Source organism: Sapajus apella, unplaced genomic scaffold, assembly GCF_009761245.1.
Source record: "Sapajus apella isolate SASKATOON/1434 unplaced genomic scaffold, GSC_monkey_1.0 scaffold171, whole genome shotgun sequence".
Lineage (NCBI taxonomy): Eukaryota > Metazoa > Chordata > Mammalia > Primates > Cebidae > Sapajus > Sapajus apella.
In genome coordinates, this window is record NW_022437111.1 from 1,226,722 (window position 1) to 1,250,802 (window position 24,081).

General features: G+C 38.0%; 1 protein-coding gene across 2 annotated transcripts in view; it reads left to right on the forward strand.

Annotated features, from left to right (window-relative positions):
• KPNA1 (karyopherin subunit alpha 1) overlaps positions 1 to 23,674 on the forward strand; it is an 84,576-nt gene extending 60,902 nt beyond the window's left edge. For both annotated transcript variants that reach the window (XM_032267686.1, XM_032267685.1), the window contains exons 10-14: positions 202 to 280; positions 10,609 to 10,734; positions 13,009 to 13,136; positions 19,573 to 19,751; positions 20,118 to 23,674. In XM_032267686.1, the coding sequence (XP_032123577.1) occupies positions 202 to 280; positions 10,609 to 10,734; positions 13,009 to 13,136; positions 19,573 to 19,751; positions 20,118 to 20,305 (700 nt within the window). In that variant the 3' untranslated portion in view covers positions 20,306 to 23,674. The remainder of the gene's footprint in view (positions 1 to 201; positions 281 to 10,608; positions 10,735 to 13,008; positions 13,137 to 19,572; positions 19,752 to 20,117) is intronic.
• The last annotated feature ends 407 nt before the right edge of the window (positions 23,675 to 24,081 follow it).

The following is a 24,081-nucleotide window of genomic DNA, read 5'->3' on the forward strand; positions in this document are numbered from 1 at the left end:
AAGATTGATAGTTTTTTCCAAATGTACTAAAATAAAGGGAAAGACAGTTCTTCTAGGGAACATGATAAGAGTTCCCTTAATTACCCCCATAGGTACCTTTCTGCTCTAAAATTCTATCACATTTTTTTTTAAATTTTGGTTCTAAGGAAATAAGACTAAGGATAGAACTGTTGGCTATAACATTACTTTTTATTTTTTCAGGCATAATGATTATAAAGTGGTTTCTCCTGCTTTGCGAGCTGTGGGAAACATTGTCACAGGGGATGATATTCAGACACAGGTATGAAGAAGTGATAATTGTTTCTTTGTTCCTTTAAAAAGAGTACCACATTGGCTGGGCACAGTGGCTCACGCCTGTCATCCCAGCACTCTGGGAGGCCAAGGCAAGTGGGTCACGAGGTCAGGAGATTAAGATCACCCTGGCCAACATGGTGAAACCCTGTCTCTACTGAAATATAAAAAATCAGCTGGGTGTGGTGGTGCTTGCCTGTAGTTCCAGCTATTTGGGAGGCTGAGGCAGGGGAATTGCTTGAACATGGGAAGTGGAGATTGCAGTGAGCCTAGATTGTGCCATTGCACTCCAGCCTGGTGACAGAGCAAGACTCCATCTCAAAAAAACAAAATTAAAAAAAACTACACTGACCTTCATGATCATAGTTCTGTTATAGTATTTAACTTCATATTATTAGGGAAATTCGATACTGTGTTTCACTAATGTTTAAAAATGTTGAGCCAGTGCAGTGGCTGATGCCTGTAATCCCAGCACTTTGGGAGACAGAGGCGGTTAGATTGCCTGAGCTCAGGAATTTGGTACCAACCTGGGTGACATGGTGAAACCCCAACTCTACTAAAAATAAAAAAATAGACAAGTGTGGTGACGTACGCCTGTAGTCCCAGCTACTAGGGAGGCTGGAGAGTCTCTTGAACCCAGGAGGCAGAGGTTGCAGTGAGCTCAGATCGCACCACTGCACTCCAGCCTGGGTGACAGAGCAAGACTCCGGCTTAAAAAAATAAAAGCAAACAAAAATGTTGGTTTAGGCATCTACTCTCAGTACCTTCAGCATCTCTGACTTGACCTGTTGATTGTAGTAATTTGGGGTTCCCCTATGATAATGACTTTTCTTTTGGTCAGAAAGATTTGTTTGTCTTCACTATTTGAAATGGTTCTCACGAGCATCTGAAGCCTCTAGTAGCATCTTTTCTCTGTCTGTGTCATCTCAATATCACCTTCTGATAGCTTTCTCCTTCTGTCCCCTGTGTAAGGAAGATTCTTCCCTTTCTACTGTCACCATCTATTCCATTCTGCTTCTGTATCAAGACACACCATTCACAGTGCAGTTATAGCCATATTTCTTCTTGAAATCTTAGCTGCATTGTGATGTTGAAGTCTTTTAGTTCTTCTTCATCATTGACCATTTATTTCTCCCTAGGGAGCTCATTTTCCTCTTGTCTCCTTTTGTGGGCATCCTCCATAGGGCAATCCTTCAGCCTCATTCATAGATCTTATTTATAATGTCAGTGATCACCCTTGTGTGCATGGATTGAGAACTGGGAATTGGGTTTTTAGCCTTAGCTTTTTCTTCACTGGTTCTGACTTTCAGCAATACATTTAATGCCTTTTTTATCTCTAAGATTGAGGAGATTGGATTTCTTCTCTCAGATGTCTTCTAACTGTTAGGTGTTTACTTTAAATTTATTCTGTACACAAGGAAACTCATTTCCCCCTATGTAATCTGAACTTCTGCTTATGTTCCCTGTATCAGTGAACAGCACCAACAGTTCCCCCTGAAACCTGGACATCAACTTGATTCTTTCCTCTCCTCCACCTCTCTCATGAGTTACTAAGTCCTGTTGTTCTGTTTCTATTCATCTCTTGCAGTGCTTAGTTCAGACATTTCAGAAGAGAAGAGGAGAAGAATATATGTTTGACTATATTTGCATAAAATTTCTCTGGAAGGATATACAGGAAACCGAAAATATTGGTGGTCTTTGAGGAGAACTGATTCGCTGGGGTATAAGAAGGGGAAAGAGGCTTTTAACAACTATAGAGTCTTTATACCCTCTGAATTTTTGAACCCTATCAGTATCTTTCCGTCCTTCATCCACCTCCATATGCTGTATGCTTTTGCCATATTTGTTCCTTGAATTGGCTATGGCCACTATCAGCTCTGAGCTTTAACACATGCTTTATTCCCTCTGCCTGGTACATATGCCTTCACTGCTACCCCTTGTTCTGACTGCCACCTCATACATACCCACATTCTCTGCCCTTAATATTTTCTCATTTTTCAAGTCTTGGTATTAACATTATTGTCTCTGAGAAGCCCTGTTTGACCCTAAACTCTTAAGTTAGGTACTTATTTTTTTTTCCATCCATCAGAGAGTACTAATCGCATTGTATTGTAACTAATTACAAGACTTTAAGATTCTAGAGGTGGATTATGTCAGTGTGCATTTCTCTGCACTATAAATCTAATAATTTCTGGCTTAATATATAGGGACTCAGAATATTTATTGAAGGGAATGAAGTTCTGAATCTATGCATCTAGTTCTGACCTGTCCCAAGTGTCAGTTCTATATCTGCAGTAGCCTGTTACATGTTTCTGCTTGCATATCTCACATTTGTCTTTCAGTATATCTTATAGTATGTCTTGCAGTATATCTGTGAGTATATCTTGCAGTTTATCCCCCACAAAGCAAGTTCCAAGTTTTGATTTTTCCTATTTCAAGTAATGATATAACTAGCCTATTAACCTACACATGAAACCTTACAGTCATATTTGGTGTTTTCTTCCCTCATACTTTGTATAACAAGTTGCCAGGTCTTCTTGATGCTTATTGTTACTAATCCCCATCAAATTACCTTCTTTTGGTCTTTGTCATGCACAGAGGTTGTTGCTATACCCACTCATCCTCCTAGTCTACTAAGCAGTTACTCCTCTTAATTTATTCCTAATAACAGATGAATCTTTCCTAAAATAATGTTATACACATTATTTTCCTCCTAGAAACAATAAACTGCCTTAGTGCCTGTGAGATAAAGAACCTTGAAAGATTCAAAGGAATTTCTCCTTAAGATTTTAGTCTCATTCTTCTTTCTAGCCTATTATTTTTGGGGCATAGAACTGTTTCTTAATAGCCTCATTATAGCCAGGTATGCTGGCTTATGCTTGTAATCCTAGCATTTTGAGAGGCTGAGGTGAGAGTATTGCCTGAGCCCACTAGTTCCAAACCAGCCGGGGCAATGTAGCAAGATCCTATCCCTAAAAAAATTTTTTTAGGTCAGCTGGGCATGATGACATGTAACTGTAGTCCTAGCTACTCTACTCAGGGAGCTGAGGCAGGAGAATTGCTTGAGCCCAGGAGTTTGAGGTTGCAGTGAGTTATCATTGTGCTACTACACTCCAGTCTTAGTGACAGAACAAGACCCTATTTCTTGAAATAGCCCCAGTAGTCTGTTCTTATGGTGCTTTGTAACAGCTTGTCTCTGCATTTTTTCATATGTAGCTTATGTGCAGTATCTTCTTTTTGCTAATGAAATCCTGTTACCAATTTAATAGACAAATAAGACTTGATTTTAATTTGCATTTCTTTCATTACTTGTGAGATAATTTTTTAATTAAAATTTTAGTTTCTCTTTTCAGCTTACACAATGAGTATAGCAGCCCTCTTATTTGTTCCAAATATTTTTCACATTGGGTGGTGTACATTTAAAATCTGTTATGATTTTTGACAGGAAAGCATTTGTTTGGTGAAATTTTTATTTTCCCCCTATAATTTCTTTATGTTCATATAGTCTTTTACCATCCCCAGATCAGCTCTTTTCTAATATTTTCTTCCTCTTTATGATTCTTTTAAAAAATATTTACTCTTAATTAGTTACAAATTTATTTTGGTGACCCAGGGTTTGTATTAATCTGTTATCTCACTGCTATAAAGAAATAGTAAGGCTGGGTGGTTTATAAAGAAGTTTAATTGGCTTATGGTTCTGCAGGCCATATAGGATTTATTTAATAGCTTCTGCTAGGGGCCAGACTGTTAGAAGGAAAATTAAGAAACAGAAAGAAATAACTTCATCATCAACAAACTGGCCATCCACTCAGAGACCCAATCTGAAAGTCAACAACTACAAAGGCGACAGGTGGATAAATCCACAAAGATGGGAAGAAACAAGCGCAAAAAGGATGAAAACTCCCGAAACCAGAACGCCTCTCCTCCTACAAGGGATCACAACTCCTCACCAGCAAGGAAACAAGGCTGGATGGAGAATGAGTGTGATGAATTGACAGAATCAGGCTTCAGAAGGTGAGTAATAAGAAAGTTCTCTGAGCTAAAAGAACACATTCTAACCCAATGCAAAGAAACCAAGAACCTTGAAAAAAGATTTGACGAAATACTACGAGAATAAACAACTTAGGAATATAAGTGAATTGATAGAGCTGAAAAACACAATACGAGAACATTGAGAAGCATATACAGGTTTCAACAGCTGAATAGACCAAGCAGAAGAAAGGGTATCAGAGATTGAAGATCAACTCAATGAAATAAAACGAGAAGGCAAGAATAGAGAAAAAAGGGTAACAAGGAATGAACAAAGTCTCCAAGAAATATGAGACTATGTGAAAAGACCTAATATATGTTTGATAGGTGTACTGAATGTGATGGAGAGAATGAATCCAAGCTGGAAAATACTCTTCAGGATATTGTCCAGGAAAACTTCCCCAATCTAGCAAGGCAGGCCAATATTCAAGTCCAGGAAATACAGAGAACACCACAAAGATATTCGTCAAGAAGAGCAACCCCAAGGCACATAATCGTCAGATTCACCAGGGTTGAAATGAAGAAGAAAATGCTAAGGGCAGCCAGAGAGAAAGGTTACCCACAAAGGGAAGCCCATCAGACTCACAGCACATCTCTCAACAGAAACCCCACAAGCCAGAAGAGAGTAGGGGCCAATATTCAACATCCTTAAAGAAAATAATTTTCAACCCAGAATTTCATATCCAGCCAAACCAAACTTCATAAGTGAAGGAAAAAGAAAATCCTCTGTGAACACGCAAGTACTCAGAGATTTCATCCCCACGAGGCCTGCTTTACAAGAGCTTCTGAGTGAGGCACTAAACATAGAAAGGAACAACCAGTACCAGCCACTCCAAAAACATACCACATGGTAAAGAGCATCAACACAGTGAAGAAACTGCATCAACTAATGGGCAAAACAGCCAGCTAGCATCAAAGTGGCAGGATCAAATTCACATATAACAATATTAACCCTAAATGTAAATGGGCTAAATGCCCCAATTGAAAGACACAGACTGGCAAATTGGATAAAAAGCCAAAACCCATCGGTGTACTGTATCCAGGAAACCCATCTCACATGCAAGGATACACAAAGGCTCAAAATAAAGGAATGGAGGAAGATTTACCAAGCAAATGGAGAGGAAAAAAAGCAGGAGTTGCAAGTCTTGTCTCTTGATAAAATAGACTTTAAAGCAACGAAGATCAAAAGAGTCAAAGGAGGACATTACATAATGACAAAAGGATCAATGCAACAAGAAGAGCTAATGATCCTAAATATATGCGCACCCAATACAGGAGCACCCAGATACATAAGGCAAGTTTTTAATGACTTACAGAGTGACTTAGACTCCCACACAATAATAGTGGGAGACTTTAACACCCCATTGTCAATATTAGACGGATCAACTAGACAGAAAATTAACAAGGATACCCGGACTTGAACTCAGAACCTGGACCAAGCAAACCTAATAGACATTTACAGATCTCTCCACCGCAAATCCACAGAATATACATTCTTCTCAGCACCACATCACACCTACTCTAAAATTGACCACATAATTGGAAATAAATCACTCCTCAGCAAATGCAAAAGAACGGAAATCATAACAGTCTCTCAGACCACAGTGCAATCAAGTTAGAACTCAGAATTCAGAAACTAACTCAACCGCACAGCTTCATGGAAACTGAACAACTGGCTCTTGAATGTTGACTGGATAAACAATGAAATGAAGGCAGAAATAACGATGTTCTTCGAAACCAACGAGAACAAAGACACAACATACCAGAATCTCTGGGACACATTTAAAGCAGTCTCTAGAGGAAAATATATAGCAATAAATGCCCACATGAGAAGCAAGGAGAGATCCAAAAGCGACACCCTATCGTCAAAATTGCAAGAGCTAGAGGAGCAAGATCAAAAAAACTCAAAACGTAGCAGAAGACAAAAAATAACTAAGAGCAGAACTGAAGGAGATAGAGACATAAAAAACCTTTCAAAAAATCAATAAATCCAGGAGCTGGTTTTTTGAAAAGATCAACAAAATAGACCACTAGCCAGATTAATAAAAAAGAAAAGAGAGAATAATCACATAGATGTAATAAAAAACGATAAAGGAGTTATCACCACAGATTCCACAGAAATACAAACCATCATCAGAGATTATTACAAACAACTCTATGCACATGAACTAGTAAACCTGGAAGAAATGGATAAATTCCTGGACACTTGCATCCTCCCAAGCCTAAACCAGGAAGAAGTCAAAACCCTGAATAGACCAATAACAAGGTCTGAAATTGAGGCAGCAATTAAGAGCCTGCCATCCAAAAAAAGCCCAGGTCCAGATGGGTTCACAGCTGAATGCTACCAGACATACAAAGAGGAACGAGCACCATTCCTTCTGCAACTATTCCAAATAATCCAAAAAGAGGAAATCCTTCCCATATCATTTTCTGAGACCAACATCATCCTGATACCAAAACCCGGCAGAGACTCAGCAAGAAAAGAAAACTTCAGGACAACTTCCATGATGAACACAGATGCAAAAATCTTCAATGAAATACTGGCAAGCTGACTGCAACAGCACATCAAAAAGTTTATCCACCATGATCAAGTAGGATTCATCCAGGGGATGCAAGGCTGGTTCAACATACGCAAGTGTATAAACGTAATTCACCACATAAACAGAACCAAAGACAAAAACCACGTGATTAGCTCAATTGATGCAGAGAAGGCCTCTGACAAAATTCAACAGCCCTTTATGCTAAAAACCCTCACTAAACTAGGTATTGACAGAACATATGTGAAAATAATAAAAGCTATTTACGACAAACTCACAGCCAGTGTCATACTGAATGGGCAAAAACTGGAAGCATTCCCTTTGAAATCTGGCACTAGACAAGGATGCCCTCTCTCACCACTCCTATTTAATATAGTATTAGAAGTTCTAGCCAGAGCAATCCGGCAAGAAAAAGAAATGAAGGGTATTCAAATAGGAAAGGAGGAAGTCAAATTGTCTCTATTTGCAGATGACATGATTGTATATCTAGAAGACCCCATTGTCTCTGCCCCAAATCTCCTGAAACTGATAAGCAACTTCAGCAAAGTCTCAGGATACAAAAATCAATGTGCAAAAATCACAAGCATTCCTATACAACAATAACAGACTTAAAGAGAGCCAAATCAAGAATGAACTGCCATTCACAATTGCTACAAAGAGAATAAAATACCTAGGAATACAACTAACAAGGAACGTAAAGGACCTCTTCAAGGAGAACTACAAACCACTGCTTAACAAGATAAGAGAGGACATAAACAGATGGAGGAACTTTCCATGTTCATGGTTAGGAAGAATCAATATCATGAAAATGGCCATACTGCCCAAAGTAATTTACAGATTCAACGCTATCCCCATCAAGCCACCAATGACCTTCTTCACAGAACTGGAAAAAATCACCTTAAACTTCATATGGAACCAAAAGAGAGCCCGTATAGCCAAGTCAATTCTAAGCAGAAAGAACAAAGCAGGAGGCATCACACTACCGGACTTCAAACTATACTACAAGCCTACAGTAATAAAAACAGTATGGTACTGGTACCAAAACAGAGATATAGACCAACGGAACTGAACAGAGTCCTCGGAGGCAGCACAACACATCTACAACCATTCGATCTTTGACAAACCTGACAAAAACAAGCAATGGGGAAAGGATTTCCCTGTTTAATAAATGGTTTTGGGAAAACTGGCTAGCCATGTGCAGAAAGCAGAAACTGGACCCCTTCCTGACACTTTACACTAAAATTAACTCCATATGGATTAAAGACCTAGACATAAGACCTAACACCATAAAAACCCTAGAAGAAAATCTAGGCAAAACCATTCACGACATAGGCGTAGGCAAGGACTTCATGACCAAAACACCAAAAGCATTGACAACAAAAGCCAAAATAGACAAATGGGACCTAATCAAACTCCACAGCTTCTGCACAGCAAAAGAAACAGTCATTAGAGTGAATCGGCAACCAACAGAATGGGAAAAAAATTTTGCAGTCTACCCATTTGACAAAGGGCTGATATCCAAAATTTACAAAGAACTAAAACAGATTTACAAGAAAAAAACAAGCCCATTCAAAAGTGGGCAAAGGATATGAACAGACACTTTACAAAAGAAGACATACCTGAGGCCAACAAACATATGAAAAAATACTCATTATCACTGGTCATTAGAGAAATGCAAATCAAAACTACATTGAGATACCATCTCACACCAGTTAGAGTGGCGATCATTAAAAAATCTGGAGGTGGCCGGGCGCGGTGGCTCAAGCCTGTAATCCCAGCACTTTGGGAGGCCGAGGCAGGTGGATCACGAGGTCAAGAGATCGAGAACATCCTGGTCAACATGGTGAAACCCCGTCTCTACTAAAAATACAAAAAATTAGCTGGGCATGGTGATGTGTGCCTGTAATCCCAGCTGCTCAGGAGGCTGAGGCAGGAGAATTGCATGAACCCAGGAGGCGGAGGTTGCAGTGAGCCGAGATCGTGCCATTGCACTCCAGCCTGGGTAACAAGAGCGAAACTCCGTCCCAAGAAAAAAAAAAAAAAAAAAAAATCTGGAGGCAACAGATGCTGGAGAGGATGTGAAGAAATAGGAACACTTTTATGCTGTTGGTGGGAGTGTAAATTAGTTCAACCATTGTGGAAGACAGTGTGGCGATTCTTCAAGGACCTAGAAATAGAAATTCCATTTGACCCAGCAATCCCATTACTGGGTATATATCCAAAGGATTATAAATTGTTGTACTATAAGGACACATGCCCACAAATGTTCACTGCAGCACTGTTTACAATAGCAAAGACCTGGAACCAACCCAAATGCCCATTGATGATAGACTGGACAGGGAAAATGTGGCACATATACACCATGGAATATTACACAGCCATCAAAAACGATGAGTTTGTGTCCTTTGTAGGGACATGGATGAACCTGGAAACTATGATTCTCAGCAAACGGACACAAGAACAGAAAATCAAACACTGCATGTTCTCACTCATAGGCGGGTGTTGAACAATGAGAACACATGGACACAGGGAGGGGAGCAACACACACTGGGGTCTGTTGGGGGGAACTAGGGCAGGGACAGCAGGGAGTGGGGAGTTGGGGAGAGATAGCTTGGGGAGAAATGCCAGATATAGGTGATGGGGAGGAAAGCAGCAAATCATACTGCCATGTGTGTACCTGTGCAACAATCTTGCATGTTCTTCACATGTACCCCAAAATCTAAAATGCAATTAAAAATAAAGTAGCTTCTGCTTCTGAGGAGGACTCAGGAAACTTAAAAGTCATGGCAGAAGGTGAAGAGAAAGGAATGTCTGATGTGACCTGAGCAGGAGCAAGGAGTAGGTGAAGGTGCTACATACTAGAACAGAACCAAGAGGATGGTGCTAAACCATTTGTGAAGGACCCATGATCCAGTCACCTCCCACCAGGCCCCACCGTCAACCCTGGGGATTACAATTTGACCTGTGATTTGGGTGGGGACACAGATCCAAACCATATCATGGTTAAGACCCAATTTTGAAAAAAATGTTTTTCAACTATTTAGTTTTTTATTTTAGTTCTGTCGAAGCCACTAGTCATTGGAAGAAGGGATTACCTTTTATTATAAACTTTATAAATAGCTCCGTTTGTTTCTATATCTGTGTTCTCTATGTTTAGTGATTTTCAAACTTGCTATACAGTATTTTAATCAAACTTTTATCATTTTAGTTTCTAGTAGAGTAGGTCTCCTTCTCCATGTGTATTTGTGTTACCTCCCTCACTGTTATAAACTGATAGCTGGGGTCATACCTTTTTTATCTTTGTATCTTATAAAGCACCTGATATATTTCATTAAGTATGTATTGATTCATTGACTGCCAGGTAGTGTGTTATCAGAGGACCTAAAAATCTGAGACTCCTGACTTTCTGGCCAGTTGATATATCTACCCGTTCAGAAGACTTATGCTATTGGGATAAGAAGGCGAATGAGTAATCTTATTGTAATTGCTAATAATAACATTATTGTATCTTCAGTGCAGTTTAGCAGTTGTGAATGTGTACAATGAAGCTGGATTGATAATCTTAGAAACTAATTCTTAATTCACAGTGAATGCTTATTTTTATACCTGTATAAGGTTACTTATTTATAAAGTTTCAAGGGGAGATGTTATGTTTTTGCCTAAATTTTTACTCAAATACGTTCCTTAGGTTAAACATTTACTTATATTTAGAACAATACAATAAGTAAAATTTTCAAACTTTTTCTTTTAGGTAATTTTGAATTGCTCAGCTCTGCAGAGTTTATTACATTTGCTGAGTAGCCCAAAGGAATCTATCAAAAAGGAAGCATGTTGGACAATATCTAATATTACAGCTGGAAATAGGGCACAGATCCAGGTAACCTTATAGGACCTATCTTTCACTATTTTTATTGAAAAGAAAGGTTTTTTTCAGTCACCTTTTAAAACATAATATTGTTTTCGGCCGGGCGCGGTGGCTCATGCCTGTAATCTCAGCACTCTGGGATGCTGAGGCCAGCGGATCACTTGAGGTCAGGATTTGAAGACCAGCCTGGTTAACATGATGAAACCCTGTCTCTACTAAAAATACAAAAAATTAGCTGGGTGTGGTGGCAGGCGCCTGTAGTCCCAGCTACTTGGGAGGCTGAGGCAGGAGAATCACTTGAACTCGGGAAGTAGAGGTTGCAGGGAGCCAAGATTGTGCCACTGCACTCAATCCTTGGTGACAGAGCTAGAGACCATCTCAAAACAAAAGAAAACAAAACAAAGCATATATTGTTTTCACTATTGCTTTGAAGACCACTAACTTCCAATGTTGTTGTCTTATTTCATAGTCAGCATTTTACTTTATCCTAGCTTATAGATGTTAAGTCTTTTGAAATTTACACTTAAGCCTTTGTTTTTCTTGTGCCTTTAATATTTGACGTTTTACTAAGATCCAAGAAATGGTGTCTTGTATTTTCAAAATGTTTTGGTGGGCTTTATGCTGAACATATTGGCTTTACTCTTTCCGAGTAAGATACGTATTTTTCCGAGGGACCCACGTGGTAGAGTGCCTCAGATTTTCATGAATTTTTGGATACCCATTTTTCTTTAGTTACTTGGTTTTTACTTTTGTCTTTTTATTGGTGGGAGAGTAACTCAAGTGGAAGACAACCAGTGGGCCACAGTGTTCAGCCTGGGCAATGATCAAGGATGGAGCAATGGGTAGGAAAAGATGTAACACAGACTTAGAGGACTTTCGAGATGAGTGGAAACGTAGGGGTCATCTAATCCAAAATTTTCATTTACTCAATATATTGAAGCATCCATTACATTGTATCCCACTAATATGTACAATTATTATTTGTCAATAAAATTTGAATAAAAAGATGAAGTGGCTCATGGAATTAAAATGATTCACTCAAGGGCACCTCTAGTAAATGACAGGACCAGGGTTAGGTGTCTTTCCACTAATCAGCTTTATCAAACTTTGTTGACTTCCTTTACTGGTATAATAGTTTTTCATCAGAAAAGCATTTTGTCCCCAAAATACTGAATTAGGAACTGAGATTTATAGCTATAACAATTTGTAGCATTCATATGAGTTGATTTCATCTGTATTTGATTGCCTGTCACTACCAGGCTTTTTTATGCAGAACTTCTCAGTTTCTTAATGTAGGAAATAGTATAAACCCATGTTAGGTACTTGAGCCAGGGAGAAAGTAATTTTGGGAAGGCTACTTTAGTATTAATACATGATTGGGATTGAGTAAAAGTACTCCATCCAACTGTTAGCCTTATTTTGGTAATCTGGGAGGTGGTGGCTTAGAATAGGATGGCAAAGGAAAGGAAAAAGATGGATTCAGGATTTTTAAAATTGAGAATGTAAATTAATAGCCTTTGTGAACTAGAGAGGCTTAAAAGGAAGCCTGATGATGATGTGTTTGGGGTGACTAGCAGACCTAATGTAAACTGCTGGCTACCCTGGGCTGATGCTTCAGTGAGAAGTGAAACCTAGAGAGTTTTCACACATCCAAGATTGCATGCTATGAGTGAGTAGAATAGCAGAGGAGCAGAAAATCAAACTGTTATAATTTGTTACCATGGACAGAACAAAAGAGGACAGTAAAAGAGAAAAGAACTCAGAGAAAATAGGAGATTATAAGATCACAAACTCCAGGGAGGATGTTATCAGTGATACCAAGTACAGCATAAAGGTTAGTATTATTAGGTTAGTATTAGCACAGTGGCTCATGCCTGTAATCTCAGCACTTTGGGACGTCAATGTCAGCAGATCACCTGAGATCAGGAGTTCAAGGCCAGGCTGCTGAAACCCTGTCTCTACTAAAAATACAAAAATTAGCCGGGAGTTGTGGTGTGCGCCTGTAGTCCCAGCTACTTGGGAGGCTGAGGCAAGAGAATTAATTGCCTGACCCTTGGTGGCGGAAGCTGCAGTGAGCCAAGATCACACCACTGCATTCCAACCTGGGCAACAGAGTGAGACTCAAAAAAAAAGGTTAGGTATAATGATGTAACTCTTTCCAATTTATTTTTGACAGGAGAAGGGGTGTTAATAGTGAAACTAGCTTAGAAGTTATAATTAATATCATGAATATTTTTAATAAATCTGATAGTTTACCTTTTCATTTAAATTTTTCTTTAATTTTAGACTGTGATAGATGCCAACATTTTTCCAGCCCTCATTAGTATTTTACAAACTGCTGAATTTCGGACAAGAAAAGAAGCAGCTTGGGCCATCACAAATGCAACTTCTGGAGGATCAGCTGAACAGATCAAGTAAGTACCAATCAACAGCATCTTGTAAGGTTAAAAAAAATTGTTATTGTGTCTCTCACTTTATAATCTCCCCATATATTACCTAGAGTGAATGATTACCACCTTTGTGGGGAAAGGTGAGAGATGATCTTATTAAATAAGAATGTTTAGTTCCAGTCCTTAGGAAAATTGTCCTTGGTGTCGTAATTATACTTAAATATGTATTCTTTATATTTCTCCCATTTCTTTTTGCTGAAGATAAACCTGGGATATAAGAAGTAAGGCATAGTTGAGGTTTGAGGCAATAGAAGTCCTTACAGAACTTCAGCCTACTCTGGAGCTACTTGGTCAGAAATATCTTGGGTAGTCTCAGTTACTTGTAGAACTTAGAGCCCAAGTTGAATAACTCACTCTTGCCCTTTCTAGTTTAGATGTCTTAATAGTAGAGTTGAACCAGAATTGAAAGAGTGATATGTCTTGGAGTAAAGGGCCAAATATACTAGAGGCAGGTGTCTTCTAAAGTGCTATGGTATTTAGTTGTTAAAGGAAGAGATCTGTAGCAGCTTGAGACTTAAATGGCTCCCTTGGTAGCAGCTTAATTGAGATGGAGTCTTGCCCTGTTGCCCAGGCTTGAGTGCAGTGGGACGATCTTGGTTAATACAACCTCTGCCTCCTGGGTTTAAGTGATTCTTCTGCATCAGCCTCCCAAGTAGCTGGGATTACAGGTGTGTGCCACTGTGCCCAGCTAATTTTTGTATTTTTAGTAGAGACAGCGTTTTGCCACATTGGCCAGGCTGGTCTTGAATTCCTGAGCTCAGGCGATCCACCCACCTTGGCCTCCCAAAATGCTGGGATTACAGGTGTGAACCATCACACCTGATGTGCAGCTTATAATCTTAATGTGTAGAGGAAAACATAAATATGGATGGGAATCAGTTCTTCAAAGCATCATCATCATATAATTAAATGCAAAATTCAGGACATCTAGTATTTCAGATAGGGGAAGAAAAGTAATGATGAAGAGAAAAATGAAGCCTACACCCAGCCTGTGTTAACTTTTCTTTATAGAGAATCCAAAATTAGAGAAAGATGGCTTCAAATACGTGCTAAAGCATTAACTCCCTACTCATATGTGGTGTCAGACAAACCTAGCTACTTCTTATATTGTTGCTTTGTGGATTAAATGTAGCCATTCAACAGATCCTAATTTTCAATGTTCTGTTTGGAATTAAAAAATAAAAGTAGGGAAAATAAGAAGTGTGTACCTGAAATAATAAAATTGCAAACAGATTAAATGCAATAGCTATGTTGGTATAGTTCATCATGGGCAGGTTATGTAAGGGAGACTTCAGGTGATCTTCAGAAGCACGTTATGTCTGAGGTTTTTCTCCAACCTCCAAAATTCTAGTGCTAGGGTACTGCGATTTTAAGTATGCTGTCATCAGATGGTAAAAATATGAAGTACTGTAGAATAGTTATTTGAATAAGCTGTATGTTCAAATTCACATTTACAATTATTGTTTATATTTTATAGTGAAATATTTTCTTAATTGAAATAAACCATAAACATATTTTATTATGCCATCTTTCATAAGAAAGTATTCGGGAGTATTTTGCTCTGTTAGAGAAGCGTAGAATTGCTACTGTACCTTTTTAAAATTCAGCATAGCTGTTTATAATAAAGTTATCAATATCTTAGCAGTTTCTTCTTACCCACATGAAGAGTTGTCTTGAAAGAATGTCACAAAAATATTACAGTTCAAATTACAAAAAACAAACTGACTTTATCACTTATAAAAGACAGCTTATCTGGCTTTTGCTTATTCTTGCAGATAACCATATTTGGATGCAAGAAACAATTAGAGTATTTTAGGAAATATTTTGGCCAGGCATGATCACTCACGCCTCTATTCCAGCACTTGGAGGCTGAGGCAGGCAAATCACTTGAGGAGTTCAAGACCGGCCTAGCCAACATTTAGAAACCCTGTCTCTACAAAAATTAGCTTGGTGTGTTGGTATTCTCCTGTAGCTGCTGTTACTTGGAAGGCAGAGGTGGGAGAATCACTTGAACTGGGGAGCACAGGTTGGTTGCAGTGAGCCAAGATCATGCCACTACACTCTAGCCTGGGAGACAGAGTGAGAGACTGTCTCAAAAGATAAAAAAGAAGGCTGGTAGCGGTGGCTCACGCCTATAATTCCAGCACATTGGGAGGCTGAGGTAGGTGAATCAGCTGAGGTCGGAAGTTCGAGACCAGCCTGATCAATGTGGAGAAAACCCATTTCTACTAAAAATACAAAATTAGCCAGGTGTGGTGGCACATGCCTGTAGTCGCAGCTACTCGGGAGACTAAGGCAGGAGAATTGCTTGAACTCGAGAGGCAGAGGTTCCGGTGAGCCAAGATCACACGACACTGCACTGCACTGCACTCCAGCCTAGGCAACAAGAGCGAAACGCCATCTCAAAAAAAAAAAAAGAAAAAGAATATTGTAGGAAATATCTAGAATTTTAACTTGAATATAATCAAATGTTAACACATATCTAACACCTGTTCTTAATGAGGGATAAGGATTATTAACTGAAAGAGATGAAACTTACCATTTGTATAGGGATTTGGCAGTTTTGGAGGGGAGAATAGCATGAGGAAAAGTGAAAGAATGCAGTGTTTTTGGAGGTGGCAGGTCGATCTTGCTATAGGTCATTCTTTCACAAGGATGATTAAGTAATTGATTGGTGGACTTTGAATACTGGGATGAAAGCCTCAGTCTTGGGTATTGGGAAGACTTGGACTATTTAACCTCATGAGTGATATGAAGTAAAGCCTGTGTCTAGGTTCGTTATTTTTCTGTATGGGTGTTCAGTTGTTTTAGCACTGTTTATTGAAAAGTTGGAATCCCTTCTCCATTAAATTGCCTTTGCTCTTCTGTCAAAGATCAGTTGACTGTTTTTGTGTGGGTGTTTTCTGGGCCGTCTATTTTTTTTGTGTGCATGAATTTGCAGTTTATCTGAGAAACACACACACACACACACACACGTAGTACAGTATAGGAAGTCCTCACTTAATGTCATTGATAGGTTCCAGGAAACTGTGACTTCAAGAGAAACGTATATCAAAACCAGTTTTACCATAGGCTAATTAATATAAATCAGTTGAGTTAATACTACGTGAATATTTCTGGTCAAGGAAACATCACCAGCCTTCAAAATATAGACCCAAACCTTCTAATATTAAACATTGAAACAGATATGAGCTATACATACATGTAAGAAAGATTAATAAAAACAAGTACAATAATTATCCAATTTTTGGTGAATCTGTTAATGATGGCAGTAGTAGTGGAGGTGGGTTAAATCAAAAAATACCTATTTACAAAACAAAAGTTACTATGAGTATCTCCTGCCATCCTACCACCACACAATTAAAAAAGCAATAATAACATAAAAAATGATTCCCAGCCCTGAATAATTTAATGAATGAAATAAAAATACATTTGAGACCTTCTACAAAGATTAAGCAGAAGAAAGAATTACTATTGTCTTTTGAAATAACCCAGTTGGACATGAATGAATGAATGAATGAATAAAATAATTAAAAAAGAAAGCCTAAATGGCATATAGTATGCCATCAGGAGAACAAACATGTCTGGGCCCTCTATTTTGTTCCATTGATTTTTTTGTTTGTTCTTTCACCAGTACTACACTGTCTTGATTACTTTAGATTATAATAAGTTGATAATGTCAGTCCTCCAACTTTGTTCTTCAGTATTGACTATTCTGGGCCTTTTGCCTTTCTGTATAAACAGAATCAGTTTGGTGGTATCTATTAAATACTTGCTGGGATTTTGTTTGGGAGTATCACATTGAATCTATAGATCAAGTTGGGAATAATTGCCATCTTAACAATATTGAACCTTCGTGTCCATGAGCATGGAATATTTCTCCATTTTTAAAGATCTTTTTTTCATTTCTTTCATCAGTTTGTAGTTTTCCTCATATGCATCCTGTTGTACGTATTTTATTAGATTTATACTTTTTGTTGCTAATGTAAATGAGATAATAATTGTCTTTTTAACTTCAAATTCCAGTTGTTCATTACTGGAATACATGTTATTAGCCTTGTATCATACAACCTTCCAAATAAGTACTTTGGGGTTTTCTACGTAGTGATGTCATCTGAAAAGAAAGACAGTTTTAATTTCTTCCTTCCTAATCTGTATATTTTTTATTCCCTTTTCTTATTGCATTATCTGGGTCTTCCAGTGGTGTTGAATAGGAGTGGTGAGAGAGTACATTCTTGCCTTATTCCCAGTCTTTTTTTTTTCTTCTTGTTTTGAGACGGAGTTTTGCTGTTGTTGCCCAGGCTGGGGTGCAGTGGCACAATCTCAGCTCACCACAGCCCCTGCCTCCCAGGTTCAAGCGATTCTCCTGCCTCAGCCTCCCAAGGCATGCGCCACCACGCCTGGCTAATTTTGTATTTTTAGGAGAGTTGGGGTTTCACCATATTGGTCAGGCGGGTCTCAAACTTTCAACCTCAGGTAATCCACCCACCTCAGCCTTCCAAAATGCTGGCATTACAGGTGTGAAACCACGGCACCTGGCACCTTATTCCCCGTCTTTCTCAATCGCTAAGTATAATGCTAACTGTATGTTTTGTTGAGATTCTTTATAAAAGAATCTCTTAAGAAAGTTCTGTCTATTCTTTGTTTGCCGAGATTTTTGTGTATGTGTGTGTGTATGTGTTTGGTTTTCTTTTTTGAGATGGAGTTTTGCTTTTGTCACCTAGGCTGGAGTGCAACGGCATGATCTTGGCTCACTGCAGCCTCCGTCTCCTGGGTTCAAGCAATTCACCTGCTTCAGCCTCCCAAATAGCTGGGATTATAGGCGCCCACCATCACGTCCGGCTAATTTTTGTGTTTTTGTTAGAGATGTAGTTTCACCATGTTGTCCGGGCTAGTCTCGAACTCCTGAACTCAGGTGATTCGCCCACCTTGGCCGCCCAGAGTACTGGGATTATAGACGTAAGCCACCGTGCCTCGCCTGTTTGCTAAGTTTTTATCATGAATGGGTATTGGATTTTGTTACATGCTTTTTTGTATCTGTTGAAATGATCATAAGTTGATTATATTGATTCATTTTTTTTTTTTTAATGTCAGATCTGCCTGCATATTTGAAATAAATCCACTTGGTATATAATTCTTTTTATACATTCTTGGATTTGATTTGATAATGTTTTGTTGAGAATTTTTGCATTTATGTTCATGAGAGACATTAGTCTGTAACTTTCCTTTCTTATAATGTCTTTATTTAATTTTGGTATTTGGGAAGTGTTGGCCTCATAGAATGAATTAGGAAGTATTCCCACTTTTTTTAATTTCTGAAGAGATAGTAGAGTACTAGTATTGTTTTGTCTCTAAATATTTGCCAGAACTCACCAGTGAAACTCTCTCATCCTGGTGTTTTCTATTCTGGGAAGTTACTATTCAATTTATTTAATACATGTAGGATTATTCTCATCATCCATTTCTCCATGTTTGAGATTTGGTAGTTTGTATCTTTCAAGAAATTGTCCATTTTATCATCTGAATGATCGGATATCTGAGCATAAGAGTTGTTTGTGGTATTCCTTTATTATCCTTTTAATATCCATGAGATCAAGTGATGGCTCGCTCCTGATACTAGTAATTTTGTCTTTTCTCCTTTTTTTCTTGTTTGGCTAGATATTTATTTATATATATATATTTTGAATTCTTCCTCCCCCACACAGAAAGGCAACATGTGAGAGAGAAATAGATTAGCACTAGCAGTAAGTTTCAGAATGACCTTAATCCATCCACAGAATGCAACTGGATTCATTATTCCTGCCTCTCTGCTCAATTTGAGAAACCAGAATGATAAAAAATGACTAATTTACCGTGAATGTGATACAGCAATCATGTCTCAGTTCAAGTATGATTAATCTTGATTACATATGATTATATATTCTGCCTGAATTAAAGGAAAACTACCAGCTCTAGAATCCTCTGACATTTGTTTATTCCTCCCACAACTTACTTTACTAAAATTCTAATCATGTTTGAAAGATTTGGCCTATTGGGCTTGTGTTGGCTTTTAGCACCAAGAGTGTCATGTTTGAGAGATGTGGCTATCTATGGAAACAAAGAGATGAAATTAATCAAAACTATACTATTGTGTTGAGTTGCTCATTTCAGAGTATTATTAGGTGAGGATTCTTGTTTTCAGAATGCATAAATTGTGAAGGGAAGAGAATGGAGAAAGGTGCCAGAGAACTAGTTTGGGGTTGTTTTTGTGAAAAGGTATAGCTTATATGTTGAAAGAGCGCCCTTTTTTTTTTTTTTTTTGTCTTTGCAGTGAGGTTGAGGATAACTCGTTCACTAATTTCATTTGTTTAACAAAATTAAAAGTTTTGTTTGGCTACATTGTTTTTTTTAATTAATTTAGGTACCTAGTAGAACTGGGTTGTATCAAGCCGCTCTGTGATCTCCTCACAGTCATGGACTCTAAGATTGTACAGGTTGCCCTAAATGGCTTGGAAAATATCCTGAGGCTCGGAGAACAAGAAGCCAAAAGGAATGGCACTGGCATTAACCCTTACTGTGCTTTGATTGAAGAAGCTTATGGTAAGATGCTTTGGTTGAAGAAGTTATGGCCAAGAATTAATTGAGTCATAGATAGAGTTCAGTAAAAATAATAATGCTATGCTAGGCACTGGATGAAAAGGGGACTTTTAGAGAGGAAATCGCTGCTTCTGCAGACTGGATGTTGCTTGCATATGTATTTAAGATGTTAGTTAATAATACTAGCTTTCAGATGTAATCCCAGCAGTCATTTCTGTGCTATTATAAAATAGCAAGATTATACAAATAATCTTTGTTCATCAAGAATGGAGCTATATGATAAAATGTAGTTTGAGAATATATAGTTATGGAATTTCCAATATTTATTGAAATTTTCCATAAAGATTTTTCCTTTATTCTTCATTTTAGGTCTGGATAAAATTGAGTTCCTACAGAGTCATGAAAACCAGGAGATCTACCAGAAGGCCTTTGATCTTATTGAGCATTACTTCGGGACCGAAGATGAAGACAGCAGCATTGCACCCCAGGTTGACCTTAACCAGCAGCAGTACATCTTCCAACAGTGTGAGGCTCCTATGGAAGGTTTCCAGCTTTGAAGCAATACTCTGCTTTCACGTTCCTGTGTCAGACCAGGATACCTAGTCGAGTCCTCTTGTGGAGCCCACAGTCCTCATGGAGCTAACTTCTCAAATGTTTTCCATAAAACTGTTTGCGCTCATTTGCTTGCCTTGCGCACCTGCTCTCTTACACACATCTGGAAAACTTCCGGCTCTCTGTGGTGGAATACCCTTCTAATAAAAGGGTAACCAGAACGGCCCACCCTCTTATGGAAAAATCCCTAGGCTTTGGAGATCCGCACTTATATTAGAGTTATGGGAATATATACATATTAATGTGGCTCCCTTTTTCTTGTGGGGAATAAAAGAGGACTCCTCCTCATTCCCTTTAACATGGGGAAAAAAAACTGACATTAAAAGATGAGACTAAATCTTTATCTTGAATTTTACACAACTACTTATGACAAGGGAGATGTTTAGACTTGTGTATACTTCAGAGTACTTTTCATGAGTTCTTCCACAGTGAACCCTTGGATTACCTGGTGGCTTTTTCTAGCCAGATTTGCATTAATCCTTACTGAGAATGGATGGTTTTCTTTATTGGCGCCATTCTTCAGATATTAAAGTTAAACCATCCACCTCCTCACCTTCAGCCTTCAGTGAATGTGCTTTCTAGTTGTCAGGAATGCTGAAGAATTAACACTTCGACTCTTAAATGTGATACTGGTTTGCAGATTCCCTTAGAGCAGAAAGGAGAGGGGCACGTGTTAATTTGTATTGCTTTTGCTTCTCTTTGGTCTTTGTGTCTTAGGATTTGGAAGTGATTCATTTCTATTGCTGGTATGAGGATTTCGAATACTTAGTAATCGAAAACCATATCCTATAATTTAATAAAAAAACTAATGAAGAAAAAAACGCTCCAGTTTTCCCAAATGCAACCAGTGTGACTAGAGGCTGTGTTTCTACATTAAAACAAATGTTTCAGGCTTTGTGGTCCTGATCAAGGTCCTCATTAAAAAATTGGAGTTCACCCTAGGTGCTTTTCCCTTCTGTGACTGGCAAATAACACATACTTTTGAAAGTAACTTAGGGATTTTTTTTTCTTAGGTGCAGCTAGATTCTAATGTTTTCATGCTGCACATGATTCCTTTAATGTAGCATTCTTATCTGAAAAAAATAACCAACTTCTCAACATGACCTGCTTAACCCAAATAAGGACAGTGATCTTTTCTTACAACCTCATTGTTCCCTAATAATTTTATTTCATCTCCTGCTAGTACTGTGCCGCTTCCCCTTACCCACCCTTGCAAAATAAAAACAGTATCCGCCTTCTGGCTCATTTAATGATGACTGCAATCTGTACCTGCAAATGGCGCTTCCAGTACTGTGTTCAGTGATCCACATTTGTGCTTGGACTGGAATGAAAAAATATGCTTAATTGCCAAGAGAACTGCAAATGAGTTCAATATGACTTCTCGGTGCTAGTTGGCCATCTTGACTCAATGTTGGGGTACACTACCAGAGAAGATTTTTTTGTTGATGTGCTGTTCAGAATGAATTCTGAAGGAAAAGTTGTTCACCTCTGTTTCAGAGCATATCCTTTTAAACCTTTTTAGACTTGTCCTCTTCTAGAATTCATTAAAACCCCAAAGTGTAAAAACTATTCGGAAGTTGCCCCTGACAAGCTATTATACATCTCTGGTAAATCCTGCTGAATGTAAGGGATATTCAGAGCTTTCATACCTCATCATGGTGTTATTTAAGCAGCCAACTTATGTGACCTGATTTAAACTTTTAAAAAGTCCACTTCATTCAAACTAGAAAGAGACAAAGACAAAGGACATTTATCAGCCAAGAGTGTGACGCATTCTTCGCATCTAGTCTGTAGTAGTGTCTGTGCTCTGGGATGGATACCGTCTGATGTCTGTTTGTTATTGATGGAGCAGCCACTGCAAAACTAGTCAACTGCCATCTATAACTGTTACTTTTTTAGTGCTGCTTTGTGCTGAGAGAACATTTTAGTTTACTGCACTTGACCTGTAAAAGACTTCGATTCTTTGTAATTTTAGGGATAAATTAGGTGGTTAATTTAAAGAAGAAATTTCAATGTTGCCTTTACATCACATTAAAATATAACTTCTTTCGGAAGGGTAATGGAAGCACTGATTCATAGTAAAAATCTTGTTTTTAGCTTTGACTTTTTTGTGGCTGTTTTTTTAAATTGTAAATTACTAGTAACTTGTCATTTCTACAGGATGTTTTAAATTATGTACCCTCCATTGGATAGTTAAAATATTCATTTTATAAACCAATTTGAGTGGGAAAAATATAAAGCACACAGTTGTCTCTGCACATCAGGAAGAGTAGTGTGCATTAGGAATTTTTGCTAGTAGTTGGAGATGTTTCAGTGAATGAATTAAAACAGAGTCTATTTAACTGACGTGATCTATTTTGTGTCTAAAATAGAGGAATTTATCTTGTCCTAGAAGTTCATGAACTGTAAGATCTAAGTTTTTTTTTTTTAAACAAGAAAGTAATTTTTTTCTTAAAGCATCAAAGTTGGAATTGGCTAAAAGTTAAATATAGCATAGTTATACTCAGATATGTTGGAACTTGGTACTGAAGCAGGCTTTTTGGTGATAGAAATGACATTTTAAGGGGCAACTGTAAATCTTGTTTTTAATTCTTTGCCTGTCATATTTTGTTAACTTAGTTTAAATTCATTGAATACCCTACCACTAAGGTGTTGCTCATTATAAAAGCATGTTAATTTCAATGCAGGAAAACCCCTTTGGAGTTTTTTATACGGATTGGGGAAAGTGGCTTTGTTTTACCTTTCCTTTTTTTTTTTTTTTTAACCCCATCCTCCAAACTTCCAATCTATATTCTTTGTAATGAGAACCTTGGTGGGGAAGCATTAAGGAATTTTGGATGTGTAGGCATTTGGTATCTGATGGACCAGCAGGTAGATGTGGTTGGACTGAGAATTTCTGGGGAAGGTAGATGGTAGATCAGAAGAGAGGAGAGATTTAGGAGACAAGAGTTCTCTGTGGAACACTTTCATGTTCCTGTCATTAACTAATCAAGACCCTTTTAAATGCTTATCTTTGTCAGTTCTGCTTTTGAAAATTCTATTGCCCTAGGATTGTTTCTTCCATGTACCAGATGAAGCTGATTGGCTGTGGGTCATTTTCAGCATTATCATCCCAGAGAAAAAGATTGGCAATTATCTTATAAAAAATCTGAATTATTCCAGGTTGCTGCTGATTTTTGCCTAAGAAACAATATGTAAGTATATTTTATAAACCAAACTTTGTCAACTAAATCTTCTATTCTACATGTCTACCCGCAGGTAACTTTGAATTTACTTCTCTAGTGCAAAATAAACATTTCAGCTATTTAATCCCCCAACTTGGGAATGTGTTATGAAAAGGTTTACCTGGAGTCAAGGGGTTTTTCTTTCTTGTAAGTTTTATGAAAAGTTTTATATCAATAGGTAAATCATAACTTTTTAGGGGTTGATGGTTTTTAAGTATATTGGAAATTGTGGTATCTAGGGATGATGTTCAGTGAAGAAAAAGTGATCCACTTTTAGAAACCAGCGTTGTTCGCTTTCAACTTTCATAAAGTATGCTAATTCCTGCATTCCAAAATGGGCTCATTTGCAAAGATAGGTATGCCTATATACATGGAAGTCTCAAATCTGAATTTTTATCCCTTTCAGTATTCTTTCTGTTGTGAGGTGAACAGATTAAATATATATCTGCCAGGTTGGGAAAATTTTGGTCTACCTTTTCCTGTCATCAGAAGTTAAA